Here is an 18,822-nt window from a genome sequence, read left to right as displayed (position 1 = left end):
GTTGAGGGATCTTTGAAACGCGAGAGCCGTGTGTCCAACGACTGAGTCTTCTATATTCCCTTGAGTTCCTAGTCCTAGTAATCTAGTGGATTCACTGGAGTAAGTAGCTCGACCTAGAATACACAACACTCTCTCGCGGTCTCTTCAGATACTATGAGAGCATATAAGTGAAAAACTGTCAACATTTTACACATTCGCATTTTACAAGGTAATTTACTAATAGGAGTAATATAATATTATTAATAAAACGTGTTCTTCTTCATTAACCACACGACTGCCATTGTTGTTACATTTTTCAACTCTGTAATTTTTTATACTTTACTTTCGTTCAGCCCCTCCTTACCTTTCAACATTTGATCATTTAGGCGTCTAAAACAATATTTTAGTGAGGGCTGAAAATGATTTGTAGAATTTTCCAAAAATTTAAAAGTAGAAAATCAAGAAAATGGAACTCTTGGGAGGGGCTTAAGCCCTTCCCCACCTCTTACTGTGTGTACCCCACTGCTTTGGGGATTCGTCATATTCATACATGCGCGCCTTTACGCCTTTTCATATTCTGTTGAATAGACTAAATATCTTTTAGTTACTACTATTCCAGTTTACTAAGAAGATAAATGAATTGAACAAAAAACCCTTGAAATATAGCAAGGGAAATATAAGCGCGTGGGAAATATCAAATAGGATTTGACAAAAGGCTGGGTAAGGTCTGCAAATCAGTGTAGGTGTGCGCAGAGTAGGTTTGCAGGTTGCGGGTACTTTGACTAAAATGCCCTTCAAGGCATTTGGATATTTTGGTCCGAAAGTTGGCTACAAAAACAAGATATGTGATTTTGTTTAAGGTTAGGGCCGTCTGATGATTTTTTTTTGTTAGGGGCCTGATATATCACAAACAAAAAAGTTAGGAACTTTTCATGTAGTTCACTCTTAATATTAATTTCATTAGTTTTTTTTTTTTACTAGACTAATTTTGATTAAAACTCTTATTATTTCTAAAGATGTCATTTTTTTAAAATGGAGAGAATGACAAAAGAAAAAGAAATAATTGACATCATCTCACCAATTACAAGTTGTAATTGTCGTTTGAATAAAACGTTTGTGTCAAATTTAGAAAACAATTTAGAAAGTGTTACTATAATATTATTTAAAACTTAGTTACACTACTCGTAATATTTGGAGAGCTAAAAGTTAAATCATGCTACATTTAAGTAGGGAATCGGGATTGACTTATTCAACTATTATTATTATTATTTTTATTTCATCTTCTTCCTCATCCCAATTCTATGCTGCAGCCATTATTCCAAGAAGGTAAGTTTTTTCTGTAAATTTATCTTTCAGCCCCTCCTTTACAATAAATCTCTTTCCCATTAAACCACAAAGATATCAATTTGGGAAGGGCTGAAGATAGTTTTTCAAAATTTTGAAAAATTTTATAGTAGAAATTTATTATAAAAAAAAAGTTTGGGAAGGGCTTAAGCCCCTCACCTCCAATTGTGTCCGCCACTGATTAGGATTATTCCAATTGTACAGTCGTTTACAAAATTTGGATTCATGTTTTGTTGCGAATCTAATTATTTTTTAAAAAGTTGGATGTTTTTTTTTATTTTGATCAGTCTTAACTGTTACTTCCTCGGTTCACCATTAGGAGTCCCGGTTTACCATTTTAGCCCGATCGCCATTAAAAATCTCGATTCACTTTTACTATAAATGGTAGGTACACCTCACTTTCCACTAACTCATTTTCTCATTTCACACACATTCTATTATAAAATTAATTGAACTAGTTGCTTTTGCCGATACACTCACCGGCTTTATTTTTAAATCATTGCCTATTTCTTATAGCACTTCCTCATGGGCATGCAACTACGTACAAAAGCATCACAATATTTCCACACCAAACTATTATATTTATTGGACAGTAGTATGATTTAGTAATTAAGTGGAATGCTGGTCGACGTAGCTAGCTTTTCATGGAAATCCACCTCCTCCGCCTGAACCTCCACCAAAACCGCCGCCTGAACCTCCACCAAAACCGCCGCCAAGGCCGACTCCTCCACCCAAACTTCCACCAAACCCACTACCCGAGCCTCCTCCTCCACCAAGCCCGCCACCCAAGCCTCCTCCTCCACCCGAACCTCCGCCAAACCCACCACCTGAGCCTCCACCTCCGCCAAGACCGCCTCCTCCTCCCGAACCTCCACCCGAGTCTCCACCACCTCCATAGCCACCGAGGAACTTCTCATCATTGTAAGAAGCCTCGGATTCATCGGCAAGCATGCGCGTATTGGTGGCGCAGAAAACTAGGGCACTCAGAAACAAAACAAGAAGAAGCTTCATAGCCATGTTAAAATCTGGATTTGTTGATTGATCGACCACTAAAAAGGGATATATATAGGAAGTGAAATTTTATAATTACCCTAGACCATATCCTCATCCATAAACAACTAAACCAAATGATAATTAATGCAATCTTAATGCAAGTTGCAACCACCCGATTACTTTCGGAAGAAGATCATATAGGCTGACGTTTTCAATCTCTAACTATATTGAAGACTATTCATCTCTAAACGTCTTTGAATCAATCAATAATTGATGACTATATACATTTCTTGAGACAAACTACTAAAATCAATCAATAATTGATGACTACTTTACTATAATTAATTCATAAAATAAAAATTTTGTTCAAATATCGGAGCAGTATTGGATAATCATTCCCATCACTATATAGGGTATACCGATAGTATTTCTTATATAATGCAATCGATGCATGAAATCAAAGAAAAGAAAAGGTAAATTTCAACGAGTTAATTAGTATAATATATAAAATTGAGTCAACATTCCACTTCTTTTCTCACCTACTTTCCTTTATTTTCTTAAAACTCGTTCCTCGCCACAGCCATGGTCACCGAAAGTTTCCTCAGTCCACCGGAAAAGCGCCTTCCATCGTTCCAGCCAGTTCATTTCGTAGTCGTAGCAGTTTCATCGCCCGGAGTGGCAAAACATTCTTTATTCGCTTTTTTAGTTAATCGTACTTGTTTTTCTGTCGTTGGATCTGTTGCATATTCAGTACTTGTTATCTTTTGAAGTGTTTTGTTGGAATCTAAACGTTTTATGCAATGAAGTTGTTTTTATGCATCTCTTTCGGTTTGAATTTGTTTCATTCTGCCTAGGTAGCCTAGATCTAGTTGTCGCAGTAATTTCTAAGTCTTGAAAGCATGATTTCATTTGCAGTTGCTCGATCTGAGATTGTTAGTTAAGTTTGTTGTTTAGATTTAGTTTCCGAAGTGATTCGGTGCGAAATCCGAGTTTACGTGAATTCTGCCACCTTGCATGTCGTCCAGTAAGTGTAGTTCTTGATTTTACTTGATTAATCTTCGATTTTAGAGTGTTAATTTGTGGATCTGAATTGTGAAGTTGTAAATCTGAAAGTGTTATCTATGGAATCAGAGTTTGTTTGATTTTGTGCATATTTGTTGGAGCAACATCCACATCCAAGTTTGGGACCACTTTTGCTTTTTAGTTACTTTTTGCTTTTGTCCTTTACTTTTCTGCTGGTACCGTACAAACCTGACAGTGCAGCCACCAACCCACCACTTATTCTCTGATATTCCGTTTAGCCTTTTATAGTAACTATCTACTCTCCACGTGTCCCTGAAACACCGTGTCCCCCACTCTCACGCACACAGCCACATGTCAATCACCTTCACACCTCCCAGTCAGTAGAGTTCCACTTTTAATTCCTGTCTAGGTAGAATCTCAACCCAAGCGTGGTGGCTAACCAAACCCCTCCAGATTATCACCACAATTACCAAAGCACGTCCATCTCTGTGGGATTCGACATTTACCTCCACTATACTAGCCAGTAGAAGTGGGTTGAGGAATTTCTTGATACTAGGTTCAAGTTGGCTGGGAATTCTATCCTGATCAGGTCGATACACCCTTGCTTGACACGACACCGAGAACCTGCACCATCAATAATTATGGGATAATTAGTCATAGCTAACCCCCTATGACTAAAATAATCTCACAACTCAATCCTAATTTATATCTTGGTATTATTTTATCTTGAAAACCGAACACACCTAAATGACATAAAATACTAACACAACCTCCTCCAATTGATTTTAGCCTTCTTTGTATTGGAGTTTGTTCAGATTTTAAATTTTGTGTTTCATGATAATAGTAATGTGGTTGTTACTAGTTACCTATTTGATTTAAATGCACGTCAGGAAATAATTAAGGGAAAAAACATCCTGGAGTTATTTTGGGCATTAAATGCAATTCCAACATGGTAAATGGTAACTGCTCCAACAACAAAAACCTTAACAAAAACTGAAACTACTACAAAGCTAACACACAATTAGAAATAACAATGATTGATCATAGTGCAGAGGCTTGTAAAAGGCCCCTCAACTGACGTAGTCCGCCTGATCCTTGGCGCCAAGCTGAGCGAGGTGGAGAGCAGCCACCTTCTCGGTGTAATTTTTGTGCCCCATGCATTTCCATTTCATATAGCTGAATCAATGTGTCATTGTCGACGCTGATACATATCTCATAGGCATAATCAAACAACTTATGTGTGTTCCCTGAAACCTCGATGTTGTTGTTGAGGAGCGAGCATGATCCGTCCGGTCCTATTTGAGGTGCCGTTTCGCCGCTGCTGGAATTGCAGACTCCGCAATAATAAACGTAAAATTTCATGTTTATTTTCTAATTTAAATATTCTTAGTAAATCTTTTATCATGATCAGTGGCGGACGCAGGAATATTAAAATTTCTCATACTCTCTTTCGTTTATAAAAAATAGTCTCGTTTTGCTATTTTTGGGTATCGACTAGTCCCATTGTTAAAATGGAAAGTTTCTTTCTCATATTTTTATCTACTTTTCTTTCTATCTATTTTACTTTACCTATTTTTTCTCTTTCTTTCTTACTTTATTAATTTCTCATTAAAACTCGAGTTGTCCACAAATGAGACCTTTTTATGTGTCGTCATCTGTTAGACTTTACTCTCTTCATCTATCTTACTTTATTTCCTCTCTTACTTTATTCTCTTCATTTTAACCTTTAACACATCAATTTCTTAAATCATGTGCCCAAAAAACACCCCAACTACTTTGAGACGAATGGAGTAAAAATTATAAAAATGCATAAATGTCTAATATATAAAATTAATCCAACACATGTTTAACAAAAAAATAATACAATTCATGTTCTAGTTGTGTTTATTTTGCTAAAACAATAAATATATAATATATAAAAATGCATAATTATCTAATAAATACACGGTTTTGTAATCTATTTCCTTCATTTCCTAAAAATAGAAGTTCTTTCATTTTAGTTTGTTTTCTAAAAATAAAAACTCTCTATTTAGGAAATGGACCCCACAATCTTTTAATATTAGAGTGAACTACCTCAAAAGTCCTTAACTTTTCCGTTTGTTACACTGCAGGTCCCTACCAAAAAAATATCACCAGACAACCCTAACCTTCAACATAATCACATATCTTGTTTTTTCTGACTAAAATGCCCTTAAGCCCTAAAAGGGCATTCTGGTCATCTCAATAAAAATGCTGACAGTGGTGGCCTGCATGCTGCACAACATCTACTGTTCACACCTTTTCCTGAATAATTGAAGCATAATTATTATTTTTTTCACACCTGGTAAGTTATCAATTTTTAATTTAGATTAATCTTGTCATATGAAAAATTGAAAACACAACGTTAATATACATAAACATTTTATATAAAGCTAATCCAATACTTTAAAATTATTGAATTTACATAGATTACTTGGAAAGAAAATTAAAATTATATATTGTAAATGATGGTTTTTGCCGTGAAACCCTATAATTAGATTTTCTATTGGTTGATATTCATTTTAAAATTTCATTTACAACATCTAAAGCAGCACTATATTTAACAAAATGTTTTGAAATGATACTGATAAGGCTAATTTCATGCATAGATCCAGGGGTTAAATTCATACATTTGCGGGGTCTAACACATGTTTTAAGCCAAGAGTGTAGAAGATTTCGCCAGGTCTAGGAAGAAGAGAGGGTAATTGCATGGCCCAAGGAATCTGGCGAAAAGAGTGAGCGTTGTGGAGAAGAATTACCAGACGGAGGAGATCAGGGAGCTAAAGGGCAGAATGGAGACTTCTGCGAAGGCTTCTAGAAGATCAAACCCGCATCTATATAAGGAAGAGAGCATGCATTCATTAGAGGTTGGGACTCCTGGCATTAGGCCTTTTCGCTCTCAGCTCACACACACTTCTACACACTTTAAGGGGTTCATCGGGAAGTTAGTGGTTTTTTTTGGGGTTTACGCTTGTTTGTCTGTTGGCAGTTGGGTAACACCGTCCTCACAGAGGGCGAAGATACAATTTAATCGCTTTCGTTTTATTTGGTGTTTCTGAATTCTACCGATCTTCGTTGTTTGAAGTTCGGCACTGTTTGTCTGAGTATTTCCGCGATTTATGGCAGTTTTACTTTCAGCTATGTTGATGATGTTGACGTCTGATTTCGTGGATGAGTGTTTCTGAGGTTCAAGTTTATTTACTTGTTTGGATGCTTTTCGCATTTGCTTATTGATCGGAACGTGTTGGTTGAATCGGGACTTTTGAAGTGAAGTTTGGCCGAGTTTGAGTTTGGATTGTTTGGATCCGGAGTGGATTGAGCATCCAACATGGAGATCTGAAACAGAGTTGGTTTAATCTGATGCCTAGTGTTTTAATTTCTTTCCGTCTAGATTACGTCGATCTGTTTTATCTCCGTCTGATTGTGAGTTTTCGGCATCCCAATTTTTATGTTCTATTTGAATCGCAATGTTTGCGCAGTTGTATTCATATCCGAGTGTGAATCTGGTGCAGAGGTGCACGCGGTTTGTAGTTAGTTTGTAATCTGTTAATTGCAGTTTTTTTCTTCCGTACTTGCTATTTCTGGAATTTGGTCCCCACTGTTACTCGCTTTCTGTTTAGTTAAATTAGGAATCTGTTTGCTCAATCTAGGAAGAGAGTTGGTTGTTTGCGGTCGTAAGGATGTTCGATGTAAGCATGCTGTTTACAGTTCCTAGGTCTAGTGTTTGATTTCGTGCCTAGGTTAGCAGTAGTTAACCTCAACCCAATTTGCGTGGCAGCAGCCGCTTTTTAGTCCAAAGTCCTCTAAATGCTCTCTTACGCATCCATCTTGGTGGGATCGACCCCTTGCTTCTCTATACTAGTCTATAGTATAACGGGTTGAAGGATCTTTGAAACGCGAGAGCCGTGTATCCAACGACTGAGTCTTCTATATTCCCTTGAGTTCCTTGACCTAGTAATCTAGTGGATTCATTGGAGTAAGTAGCTCGATGATAAGTCGTATTCTAGGCCTTGGTTACTTGTCAGTATAATGTGCATAATTGGAATATATCTGCAAAACAGTTGCTAAAGTGTGCAGGGATAGTGTTCTAGCCAGTATGGGAATATTCGTAGAATTCAGGTGAAAAGGGCGTCAGGATGTTGCTATCCTGACCAGTAGGCATGCCAGAAAGGCTCGAGATGGAGAAGAAGGATAGCTGGGAAGATTAGCCGCAAGCAAGGGGCAAAAGAGTCATTTCATGCAGAGAGTCTACCCTAAAAATCAAGGGAAGCCTCCCTATAAAAGGAAGCCACTTGGAGAAAAAAAGAGGAGAGGAGAATTTTGGAGGTTTAGTTAGAAATCTCTCTTCGGTAGATCAATCCTTCAGCATTATCCTTCATATTTCTCGTTCCTCGCCACAGCCATGGTCACTTGAATATCGTTGGTTCGCTGGAGTTCCACATCCTCTCGTTCCAGTCAGCGTGTTTCGTCGTGTTAACAGTTCCATCGCCCGGAGTGGCAAACAATCTTTATTTGCTTTCTTAGTTAATTGCAACTTTGTTTTCTCACGTTGGATTGTCACATTTTTCAGTATTGTCTACGTTGAAGTTTATTTGTGATCCAAACGTTTGATGCTATGAAGTTGTTTTTGTGCATCGGGTCTTGTTTGATTTAGTTATTTTCTGCCCGGATAGTTTAGATCTAGTGATTTCGGTATATTCCAGTGTTGAATCGCATGTTCTCATTCTGTAGTTAATTTCTCTAAGTTTGCAAGTTTAGATAGCTGTTAGATTTTAAATCTGAAATGGTTAAGTGTGAAAGTCCAGTTCACGTGAATTCTGCCAACTTGCATGTTGACCAATAAGCGTGACTACAGTTTCAGTGTTCGATCTTTGATTTGAAGTTTTAATTGTAGATCTGTGTTCTTGAAGTTGTTAATCTGTGTTTTTATGGTGAGTAGTCTGGATGTGTTGATCTGATTTGATTCTTGTTGAAGACGATAACATCTCCATCCTACTTGGGGACCACTTTTGCTTTTTGGTTGCCTTTTACTTTTATTCCCTACTTTTCAGATGGCACCCTACAGATCTGACAGACTAGCCACCCAACTACCTCTTTCCCTCTGATATTATGTTTAACCTTTTATAGTAAACTCGTACTCTTCTTATATTTCCTGAAACCTATGTTCCCCACTTCCCACGTACACAGCTACATGTCCATCACCTTCATCCCGCCTTCTAGTGTAGCACCCCGGAAAATTGTGACTTTTTTTTATGACTTATTTTCGTTTTATTAATGTGGATGTTGATTTGAAAATGCATTTTTGGAAATTGATTTCTATGTGGTTGTGTTAACAATGTGAAATTAATGGTTGAGAGTTATGTGGAATAATATGATATGTTTTCCAATGAGGGGATTTAATTAAATAGGATCATGCATATTTGTGCCAGCTACTTTATTCGAATTCTTTTTGGCATTTCTATTTATTGGAAGTAATATCTTTTTCTTGGATTTAATTAATTGTTTGGGATATTTATCCAAATTAAATCCAAAACTAAAATATTCCTATTTATTTTTTTTCCATAATTTTCGAAATCTCCTATTTTTGGGAGAGGAGAAATTAAGTATTCTATAATTGATTCCTTACTTATTTCTTTCCATGAATGAATTGGAATATTCTAACCAATCTTGCCTTACCTTATTCTATTAAATACTTGGAAATTTTCCTTGTGGGAGGAACCTTAAACCACATGCCTACTTCTCATTATTTTTGGAAGATTTGACAAATTTCTCTACTCGTATTATTTTATTCTACTCCGTGAAATACCAAATTAAATCATAAGCTAATTAAATAGCTATGATTTTCAAAAATCCTCCCCTTATTTCTCCCCATAATTCACGCCTCCCCCCCCCAAATCTCTCAAATCTTTATTTGATTTATTCTCCCAAATCTTCAATTTATTTGTGGGATATATTATTTCCTAACTCTATAAATACCACCTAAACTAAACCCTAGCCCCCATCTCCCTCAAATTTCGTGCCTCTCCTCCCCCTCTCCACATCCTCTCCAAAAAACTTCATCCACCATTGTTCTTGCTTCAATTGGAGTGGATTTTTTTCAAGAAATTCCGAGAAATCGTGTCAACGTTCGTTTCTACCGATTCGTTTGTCAAAGGAAGGTATATTGTTCACTTTTCCTCATCCTATCCATTTTAACCATGTTCTTGAGTCCTACATGCATGTAGAGGGTGTAGGTTCGATAGATCGAAAGTTTAACGGGAGGGAAAGTGTGTTTTCGTAAGAACTTGGATGATATTGTGTTTTGTTTGAGATCATGTGTTATTGGATTGGAATTTTTGGTGAATAATATGAGTGAATGTGCAAATATATGTATGAAGAACTTGTAAGCATGATTATGTGTTTTCGAGCATGGAAAATCGGTGGTTGTGTTGTGCAAGTTTTAAAAACCCTATTTTCGAATTTGAACCAGAAAGCTGTGATGCACGACCAGTGACTTATGATCTGTATTCGACCTATCAAACGAACGAATTTTGCTACGAAATTTTTACTGACTAAACTTCAAGGTGTTTTCTGTGTCTCGTGTGAATTTCAGCCCGTTTTATCGAAAAATGAATTTTTAATAAATTTTTGAAGTTGACCGCGCAAATCTGCCAGAAACTTGAGTTCTTGCCATGAATGTTTCGTTTTCTGTTTGACTGACCAAATGACCTCTGATTGATGTGATTCTTGAACTATATGAAAATTTGAAGTGTGTTCTGAGTCTTGTTAAATTTTCAGTCTTTTTGGGCATTGGATGAATTTATGGTGAATTTTTCAAATGAACTGCGCAATACTGTCAGAAATTGTATGTTCCGACCAGAGAGTTTAATATGTGATATGACTGACTAAATGACGTGATTTTGGTGTGAAAATTTTTATGGATGAACTTGAATGTGTCTTCTGTATTGTGACCAAAATTTAGCATCTTTTGAGCTCGGGTGAATTTATAGTGATTTTTACAAAACGGTCGCGCAGTTCTGCCAGTTTTCTGCCTTGTTAAAATGACACCTAGTTTCAAGTTTAAAGGTGTTATATGATACATGTATGTCCAAGGAACATGTTTAATGATGTGATCACGTGTGATAAGTTGAAATGTGTTACGGTGTGTTCCTTCATCATTGTGACGTATGTTGGGTCGGGGATTTGAGAAAAATGACGAGAGAAGCGATAGGACATGCATAGTAAAATGTTGTTGTGGAAAACTGACTTGTGTTGTCGTTGACAAGGGTGTTGTGTATTCGTGAACTCGAGAATCGAGAGTTGCTATAAGTTGGGTTGTGAATTTCTAAGAGAACGAGGTGGGCTTTCTTTTCAAACCTCTTTACTTTTCCGAAATATTATATGGAGATACAAGGGTGGTTTAACTGTTATGTCATACCATGGACTGTTTTTGTTATGAGATTGTGTGCCTGATGCCTAGTTCGTATGAGTTTACTCCGTTAGGCTATATGACTGTGTTGTGAAACGAATTCGGGTCCGAGTAGGGCCGTAAACCCTATCGGGCTGTGCTGTGTACACTGGTGGGATTGTGAGCCGTCCTTGCTAGTCGGCCGGTCTCGTGGGCGAATAGTGTGGCCACACTTTCGTCGCACTGTGATTGTGATGGTTGGTTTGATGTGAAAAGTGGGGAGATTATTTGACTGGCCAGTCTATGAAACATTTTTGTGTTCTCGTGATATTTTCTTACTACATAAAACTCGAGATCACTGGTATGGACGACATAACTTATTAAAATGTTTTCGGCATGAGCCCATTGAGTACAACAAGTACTCAGCCCTGCATATTCTTTTTCTCTATGTGCAGGTTGAGCGGGATGTTGCGGTGGATGTTGAGTTGGCCTAAGAACCTAAGATGCGTTGTGTCTTCATACATAGGCGTTATCCTTGACTCTCTTTAAACCTTTTTTTTCCGCTGCTATACTTTGAACTATGTCTCAAGACGTTAATCTTTATGTTTTGTGTTTGAACATGTATGGTGGTGATAGGTTTTAAACAAGTATTTACGTTGCCTTTTGAAAATGGTATTCTCCGAGATTTAAGTTAAATGTTTGTTTTGCGTTAGTTATTAATTGTTGTTTTACTTAAGTCTAATTTTTTTTCGTTGTCTTTTTTTAATGTATTTTACCTTATGTCTTTTCAAAAAAAAAAATTATAACCTTAAACTCTTTAAACTAAGTTGTTTTTCCTTCTTTAAGTTAATTAAGTTGTTCTTTTAAATTGTTATCCATGCATGTCGGTCACGATCGCCGCGTCTGTGGTACCCCTTGTATGGGCGGTCGTGACATCTAGTCAGTAGAGTACCATTTTAAATCCAAGCCTAGATAAAGTCTCAACCCCAAGAGTGGTAGCTAACCAAACCTTTCCAGAATATCACTACAATTTCCCAAGCGCATTCATCTCTGTGGGATTCGACCCTTACATCCATTATACCAGTCAGTAGAAGTGGGTTGAGGAATTATTGATACCAGGTTCAGGCTTTGCGGGGATTTCCATCCTGATCAGTAGGATACATCCTTGCCTTAACGACACCTGCAAATCTGCTATTTCAAATGGCGCCGTTGCCGGGGATGAATGGCGTTATTCACTGTTATTGTGAGTGATACTTTGGCGTATATATTGTGTATAATTTTTCTCTTTCTTTTTCTTTCAGTTTATGAGAAGCAGTTCGGCTCCTGACCATTGGCGACCGAAGATACTACAGCGAGGAGCCATACTCGTAACCACTCGTTCTGGCCTGTCTACAGCCCTGTCTGACCTAGGCACGAGTAGTGACGAAGAGCAAGACACCATAGAAGGACCAATACTAGAAGAGATACCACTGTTGGAGGGCAACCAAAGGGAGATGGCTGCCCAAGGAGATGATGATCCAGAGATTGGGACGCTGAACGCGCATACCGAAGGGGAACTACCGCAAGCTATAGTAGTCATCCCGGGGCAGACTGCCTGTGATGTGAAGTCCCATGTTATCGCAATTCTGCCTACGTACTGCGGAAAGAGCTATGAAGGCCCGTACGAATTCCTTCATGAGTTCTGTAAGATTAGCAGGGCACAGAGAAGGCCAGCAGGGGTGACCGAGGATGACTACAAATTGAAGGCTTTGCCGTTCGTGCTGAAAGGAGAGGCTAATACCTGGTTCATGCGACTGTCCCCAAATTCCATTGAGAGTTGGGCAGATTTTAAGTCAGCTTTCTTAGGGGAATTTTTCCCGTCATCAAAGACAAGCGCGTTGAAAAGAGAGATAGCAAGTGTGAAGCAAGAGTATGATGAACCCTTGAGTGATTATTGGGCGAAATATATGAGCCTCTTGGATGCGTGCCCCAACCATCGCATGGCGGATATAGAGATACATTATACTTTTTACGAAGGAATGAACAAGGCGACAAAGGATCTGGCAAATTCTTCGTCAGGAGGAACTTTCACGCAATTGAGAGTCAGTGAAGCTAGAAGGGTCCTAGGGAAACTGTTGAGCGCAAAGAAGGAGTACGACAATTCAAGAGATGATTACAGCAGGGAAAGGATTGCAAGCGCCTTGTCTATTGACCATGAACATAAGATAGAGCAGAAGATGGATTTGAAGATGGACGAATTGAAGAAGATGCTCCTACGTGCGATCGAGAAGAACGCACCACCACCTTCCTCAACTGGAAGCTACAAGGGTGCAGAACAGGGGAACCAAGGACCGAGCTATGATCAGCCTAATGACTTCGTGAATATGGAGCAAGTCAATGCTGCCGGGTACTACAATCCTAGTGGGCATTGGATCCAGGGGAGACAACGGGATGCACCATGGAGGGACCATCCGAACTTTAGATGGGGAGATGAGAGCCAAAACCAAAACCAAGGTCCAGGTCAGAATCAATACCACTCTCACCCGAACCAAAATTTCAACCGGATCTCAGAAAATCCCAACAACCAGTTCAACTGGTCAGGAAGTAACCAACAACCCCACAGCCAACAACCTCAAAATCAGCACCCAAAAAACCAGAACCCGAACCCTGTTTATATACCACCCCACCAGAGAAACTTTCAAAATTACTAGAATCAGCCTAATCAGGGCCCACAACATCAGCAGAACCAAAACCAGTTCCAAAACCAAAACCAGTACCAGTATCACCATGACCAGTACAACCCTCCTGGCCAGTATAACCAATACCCACCTAACCAGAACCAACAAAACTTCCAAAATTTCCAGCCCAACCAAAGTTCCCAGTATAACCAGCACCAAGGGCCAAGTCAGTCCCAATATCCCAGCAGGACAAGACGATCTATGGAGGATATGATGGGAGAATTGCTCGCCTCGCAGCAAAGTATCAAGGGTGAGCTGCAATCTAACAATGAAGTGGTGTAGGGGACGCAGAATGCCCAGAAGGAGCACAAGGCAAATATAGATATGATGGATAGGCAGTTGGCCCAGCTGGCCAGTTCGATGTGTGAAATGAAAGAAAACTCAGGGAAACTCCCGTCTACAGTCCATGCACTGAAAAGGCAAACGTGAGCAAGGTCACATTGCGGTCCGGTACCACCTATGAGGGACCCCAACCGAAGGAGTCCAGTGGAGAACCAAGTGGAGCAACATTGCTGAAAGACGTTGTCTAGGAAAAGAAGCTACACAGACCTCTACCCCAAATGCAGGATCTATTTTTCTTGGATGGGGAACCATCGGGAAAAAGTGAAACCGGAAGCATGCATCCTAAGGTGGACTCACCTAAGGAAAAGGAACCAACGAAGGAGACTCCAGCCCAGAATGTACCCAAGGAAAACTCCAGAAGGGCTGTTGAAGGACTCATTGAAGAAGAGAAAGGAAAGAAACTGTTCCCTTATCGTTGCGTGACCAAAAGGAAGAAGGAGGCCCCGGTGGATTACATGTCGATTTTCGGGAAGCTGGATGTTACCATACCATTCCTCCAGGCCGTGAAGATACCCTCACTCGGGAAATTCATTAAAGAGTTCATAGCCGGAAAAGCCCAGGAGAATGGAAAGATCATGGTGGAAGGGATATCGTCAGCAATTGCGCAGGAGAAGTTACCGCCCAAGAGAGCCGATCCAGGTATGTTCACTTTGCCCATAACTATAGGAGATGTGAAAGTCGAGCATGCAATGTGTGACCTGGGAGCTTCTATTAATGTTATGCCTTTGTTAATCTATAACCGGTTGAAGGGAGTAACGTTATCAAGTACTAGGGTGTTGATCCAACTGGCTGATAGATCATGCATAAGTCCTGAGGGTGTATTAGAAAATGTGTTGGTAAGAGTATATGATTTTACTTATCCTGGTGATTTTTACATGATCAAGATGGGTGAGTCTGAAGCTAGGGAGTCCAACGACATATTGTTAGGAAGGCCATTTCTTAGGACAACCAAGACAATTGTAGATACGGCTGAAGAAACAATTTGCGTTGATTTTCATGGAGAGAAGTTTACCTTTGATATAAATGAGGCCATGAAAAAGCCTATCGATTCTGAAAATCTATGTTGTGTGGATGTAATTGACCCCTTAGTCCAAGATTTTCTTGAGACTGAATTATTGTAGGAGAAACTCCAAGCTTTAGATGTATATGGGCAGGCTGATGTAGAGGCAGCTGCTTGGTGTGATCTGATCAGTAGCCAGGGGTTAACTGATAAAGAGATAGAAGGAGCAATTAAGGATTTCTATCAGAAATCAGAATTTATTGGAGCCACAGAGGCTAAGCTACCAGTCAGTACAGATGAACTTTCAGATGGAGAATTAGAAAAGGACGGGGACGCTGCAAGAAACCCTCTACCAGAGGACACGCTTTCCCCATAAGTAGAATTGAAAAAGCTACCAACGACACTGAAGTATGCATTCTTAGGCAAGGAAAACTCGTATCCAGTGATTATCAGCAGCAGCCTGACGAAAGAACAAGAGGCAAGGCTACTAACTGTCTTAGGCAGGAACAAGAAAGCAATTGGATGGAGCCTTACAGATTTGGTGGGAATAAGCCCCGACGTCTGCATGCATCATATCAGGCTAGAAGAGGGGGCGAAAGAACATCGTGACTCGCAGAGGAAGGTGAATCCCAACATGCGGGAGGAAATCTTGAAGGAAATCTTAAAGTTGCTTTCATTAGGGATTATCTACTCGGTGCCCGATAGCGAGTGGGTCAGCCCTGTGCACATGGTTCCCAAGAAGTCCGGGATTCAGGAGGTTCAAAATGAGAGGAATGAGCTGATACCGACAAGGCTAGTTACTGGTTGGTGGATGTGCATAGACTACCGCAAGCTGAACGCCGCGACCAGAAAAGATCACTTCCCCCTACCGTTCATCGATCAGATGTTGGAGCGACTGGCTGGGAAGAAGTACTTTTGTTTTTTGGATGGGTACAGCGGGTATTTCAGATTTACGTGAACCCTGAAGACCAGGATAAAACTACCTTCACCTGCCCGTTTGGAACCTATGCATACAGACGCATGTCGTTCGGTCTTTGCAACGCTCCGGGAACATTTCAGCGATGCATGATGAGCATATTTTCCGATCTGATCGAGGAGTGTATAGAGATATTCATGGATGATTTCACAGTATACGGGGACTCTTTCAACTCATGCCTTCATCATTTGGAGATAGTCTTGGAGAGGTGTCAAGCGAAATGCCTAGTCTTGAATTTTGAGAAGTGTCATTTTATGGTCACGGAAGGTATCGTCCTAGGGCACGTGGTGTCAGAGAGAGGTATCCAGGTGGATCAGGCCAAAGTGGACGTAATTTCCAAACTACCTTTCCCAAATGACCAGAAGGAGATAAGGGGTTTTCTGGGGCATGCGGGATTTTATCGCCGATTTATTAAAGACTTCGCAAAAATCGCCCAACCACTTACCAGACTCCTCCAAAACGAGGTGGAATTCAATTTTGATGATCAATGCAAGGCTGCTTTCAACTTGCTCAAGGAGAAGCTAATATCCGCACCGATTATCCGGGCTCCTGATTGGGAGCATCCGTTCGAAGTGATGTGTGATGCCAGGAATTATGCAGTGGGAACTGTTCTGGGTCAGAAGATCGAGGGAAAAAGGTATGTAATTTTCTATGCGTCTAAAACCTTAAATCAAGCCTAAAGGAATTATGATACCACGGAGAAGGAGATGCTAGCCGTGGTGTATTCATTCGAGAAGTTTCGGTAGTACTTGTTGGGATCCAAGGTCATCGTGTATACTGACCATGCAGCCATTAAGTACATGATTGCCAAGAAGGAATCTAAACCACGTTTGATCCGATGGGTGCTCCAGTTACAAGAATTTGATTGGGAGGTGGAAGATAAAAAAGGGGTCGAGAATAAAGTCGCGGATCATTTGAGTAGGATAGTGCAAGGCGGGAGCAGCGAAGAGATTCACGACCGATTTCCAGAGGAACATTTGTGTGAGGTAATTTTTGTTGTTAGAAAGATAGATTGGGAAGAAGTGATGAAGCTTACTAGCCAGGATAGTACAGGGAAAGGAAAGGAAAATGTAGGGTAGGAACCATGGTATGCGGACCTAGCCAACTACTTAGTTTCGGGGGAGCTTCCAGAAGTGCCGAGCATCACCAAGGCTCAAAGAATGAAGATCAAGAGCGAGGCGAAGTACTACTTTTGGGACGACCCATATCTTTGGAGAGTACGAGCAGATCAAGTGATAAGAAGGTGCATTCCTGACTGGGAGCAGAGGGACGTATTGACGCATTGCCACTCTTTGGCGTGTGGAGGACATTTCGGTCCCAGGAAGACAGCGAGAAAGATCCTGGATAGCGGATTTTATTGGCCAACCCTCAACAAAGATGCCTACAAGTTCTGTAGAGGTTGTGAGCGTTGTCAACAGACCGGTGGAATATCAGCGCGAAATGAAATGCCACAAGTCCCGATCGTTGTTTGTGAGTTGTTCGACATATGGGGGATGGATCGTATGGGAACTTGTACATCTTAGTCGCAGTTGACTACGTCTCCAAGTGGCTAGAAGTCAAGGCCACGAGTACTGTGAAGCAAGGGAGGTAGCCAAGTTCCTCAAAAGTAACATTTTCAGTCGTTTCGGAGTACCAAGGGCCATAATATCCGATCAGGGCACCCACTTCTGTAACCGCACCATCGAAGCGTTGATGAAGAAATACGGTGTTCATCACAGACTATCGAGCCCCTACCACCCACAAGAGAACGGGCAAGCAGAAATCTCTAACTGAGAGATAAAGAAGATTCTGGAGAAGACCATCAATCCTTCCAGGAAGGACTGGAGTATAAGGTTAGAGGATGCTCTGTGGGCATATCGCACAGCCTACAAGACCCCCATATGAATGTCTCCGTACCGAATTGTTTTCGGGAAGATGTGCCACTTACCAGTGGGAATTGAGCACCGGGCATACTGGGCAGTACATCAAGTAAATGTAGATGCTACAGCCCGTGAAAAGTACGTGAAAAGGAAAGGAAGTTGCAGCTGCAGGAGTTAGAGGAACTCAGATTGGAGTCGTTTGATTCAGCCATGTGGTACAAAGAGCGAACCAAATTGTGGCACGACAGAAATCTGAGGACCAAGGATCTCCATGTTGGGCAGAAAGTACTACTCTTCCAGTCGAGGTTGAAGCTCATGCCTGGGAAGCTCAAGTCAAAGTGGACCGGACCCTATGTCATAGGCTAAAGGTATTTAGGGATAATAGTGATGTGGCCGGTTTCAGTCAAATAGGGGGAGCAGGGGGCATAACCGGAGAAGCCCCATCTGAACCGATAGTTCAGTCCAGAGTACAACCAGAAGGAGAATCTTCCTCGGCGACCGCATCGCCTGAGACCTCAGAACTCTCCCCGACTAACCAAGAGACTGATTCAATGGATATTGATGCCATTGCCGCCCATTATGATTCAGATCCAGAGGAAAGGGAGGCGAGAAAGGAACCGTTGAACCCGAGAGGACGCCGGTAGCAGAGCCTATTCTTCAAGAAGTGTCGAAGGAAGAGATAGATCTTAATGAGTCCGCCAAGAAGCAGGGTCTCATGACTGATGAGGAATTCGAAGCACTGTTAGCGGAGGTAACTCAAGGGGAGGGGAGAGATGAAGAGGAGGCAGTAAGCGAGGGTAGAGACGACCAGCCAGTAGAATAGAAGGAAGAAGAAAGAGTCGAGTCAGAAACGTCCCAGCAAGAGGCAGGAGCGGATGAAGCGCGTACTGCTCAGGAGGAGACAGTAGCGAGCATGGAGGTACCGGAGCCAGCAGCACCTCCAGTGATAAAGTCAAAAGCCTTCAAGCGAAAGCTAGTGTTGAAGGGCGACTCAAAGGGGGCACGGCCGAAACTGCAGAGGGTATCGCAAAGATGCTTGGGCAAATGGGCAGCTAGTAAGGCAAAGCCAAACACAGAGGCAAATCCGGTAGAAATTTTGAGCGAAGAAGAAAGGGGTACTCCCACCAAACCTGGGGAGGAGTTTTTACCCGCGACTGACTTAGAGGAAACTGCAATGGAAGCAG

The 18,822-nt window shown here is 40.7% G+C and overlaps 1 protein-coding gene across 1 annotated transcript; it reads right to left on the bottom strand.

The window, feature by feature from the left end:
• Window positions 1-1,965: 1,965 nt before the first annotated feature.
• On the bottom strand, window positions 1,966-2,340 carry LOC121774421 (glycine-rich protein 23-like). The gene has a single exon (XM_042171301.1). The coding sequence runs from the start codon at window positions 2,338-2,340 to the stop codon at window positions 1,966-1,968; it is 375 nt and encodes a 124-aa protein (XP_042027235.1).
• Between the last annotated feature and the right edge of the window lie 16,482 nt (window positions 2,341-18,822).

The sequence above is a fragment of the Salvia splendens genome, chromosome 17 (genome assembly GCF_004379255.2).
Source record: "Salvia splendens isolate huo1 chromosome 17, SspV2, whole genome shotgun sequence".
NCBI lineage: Eukaryota > Viridiplantae > Streptophyta > Magnoliopsida > Lamiales > Lamiaceae > Salvia > Salvia splendens.
Note: the sequence above shows the minus strand (reverse complement) of the source record. Positions and strands in the feature narration are given on the sequence as shown.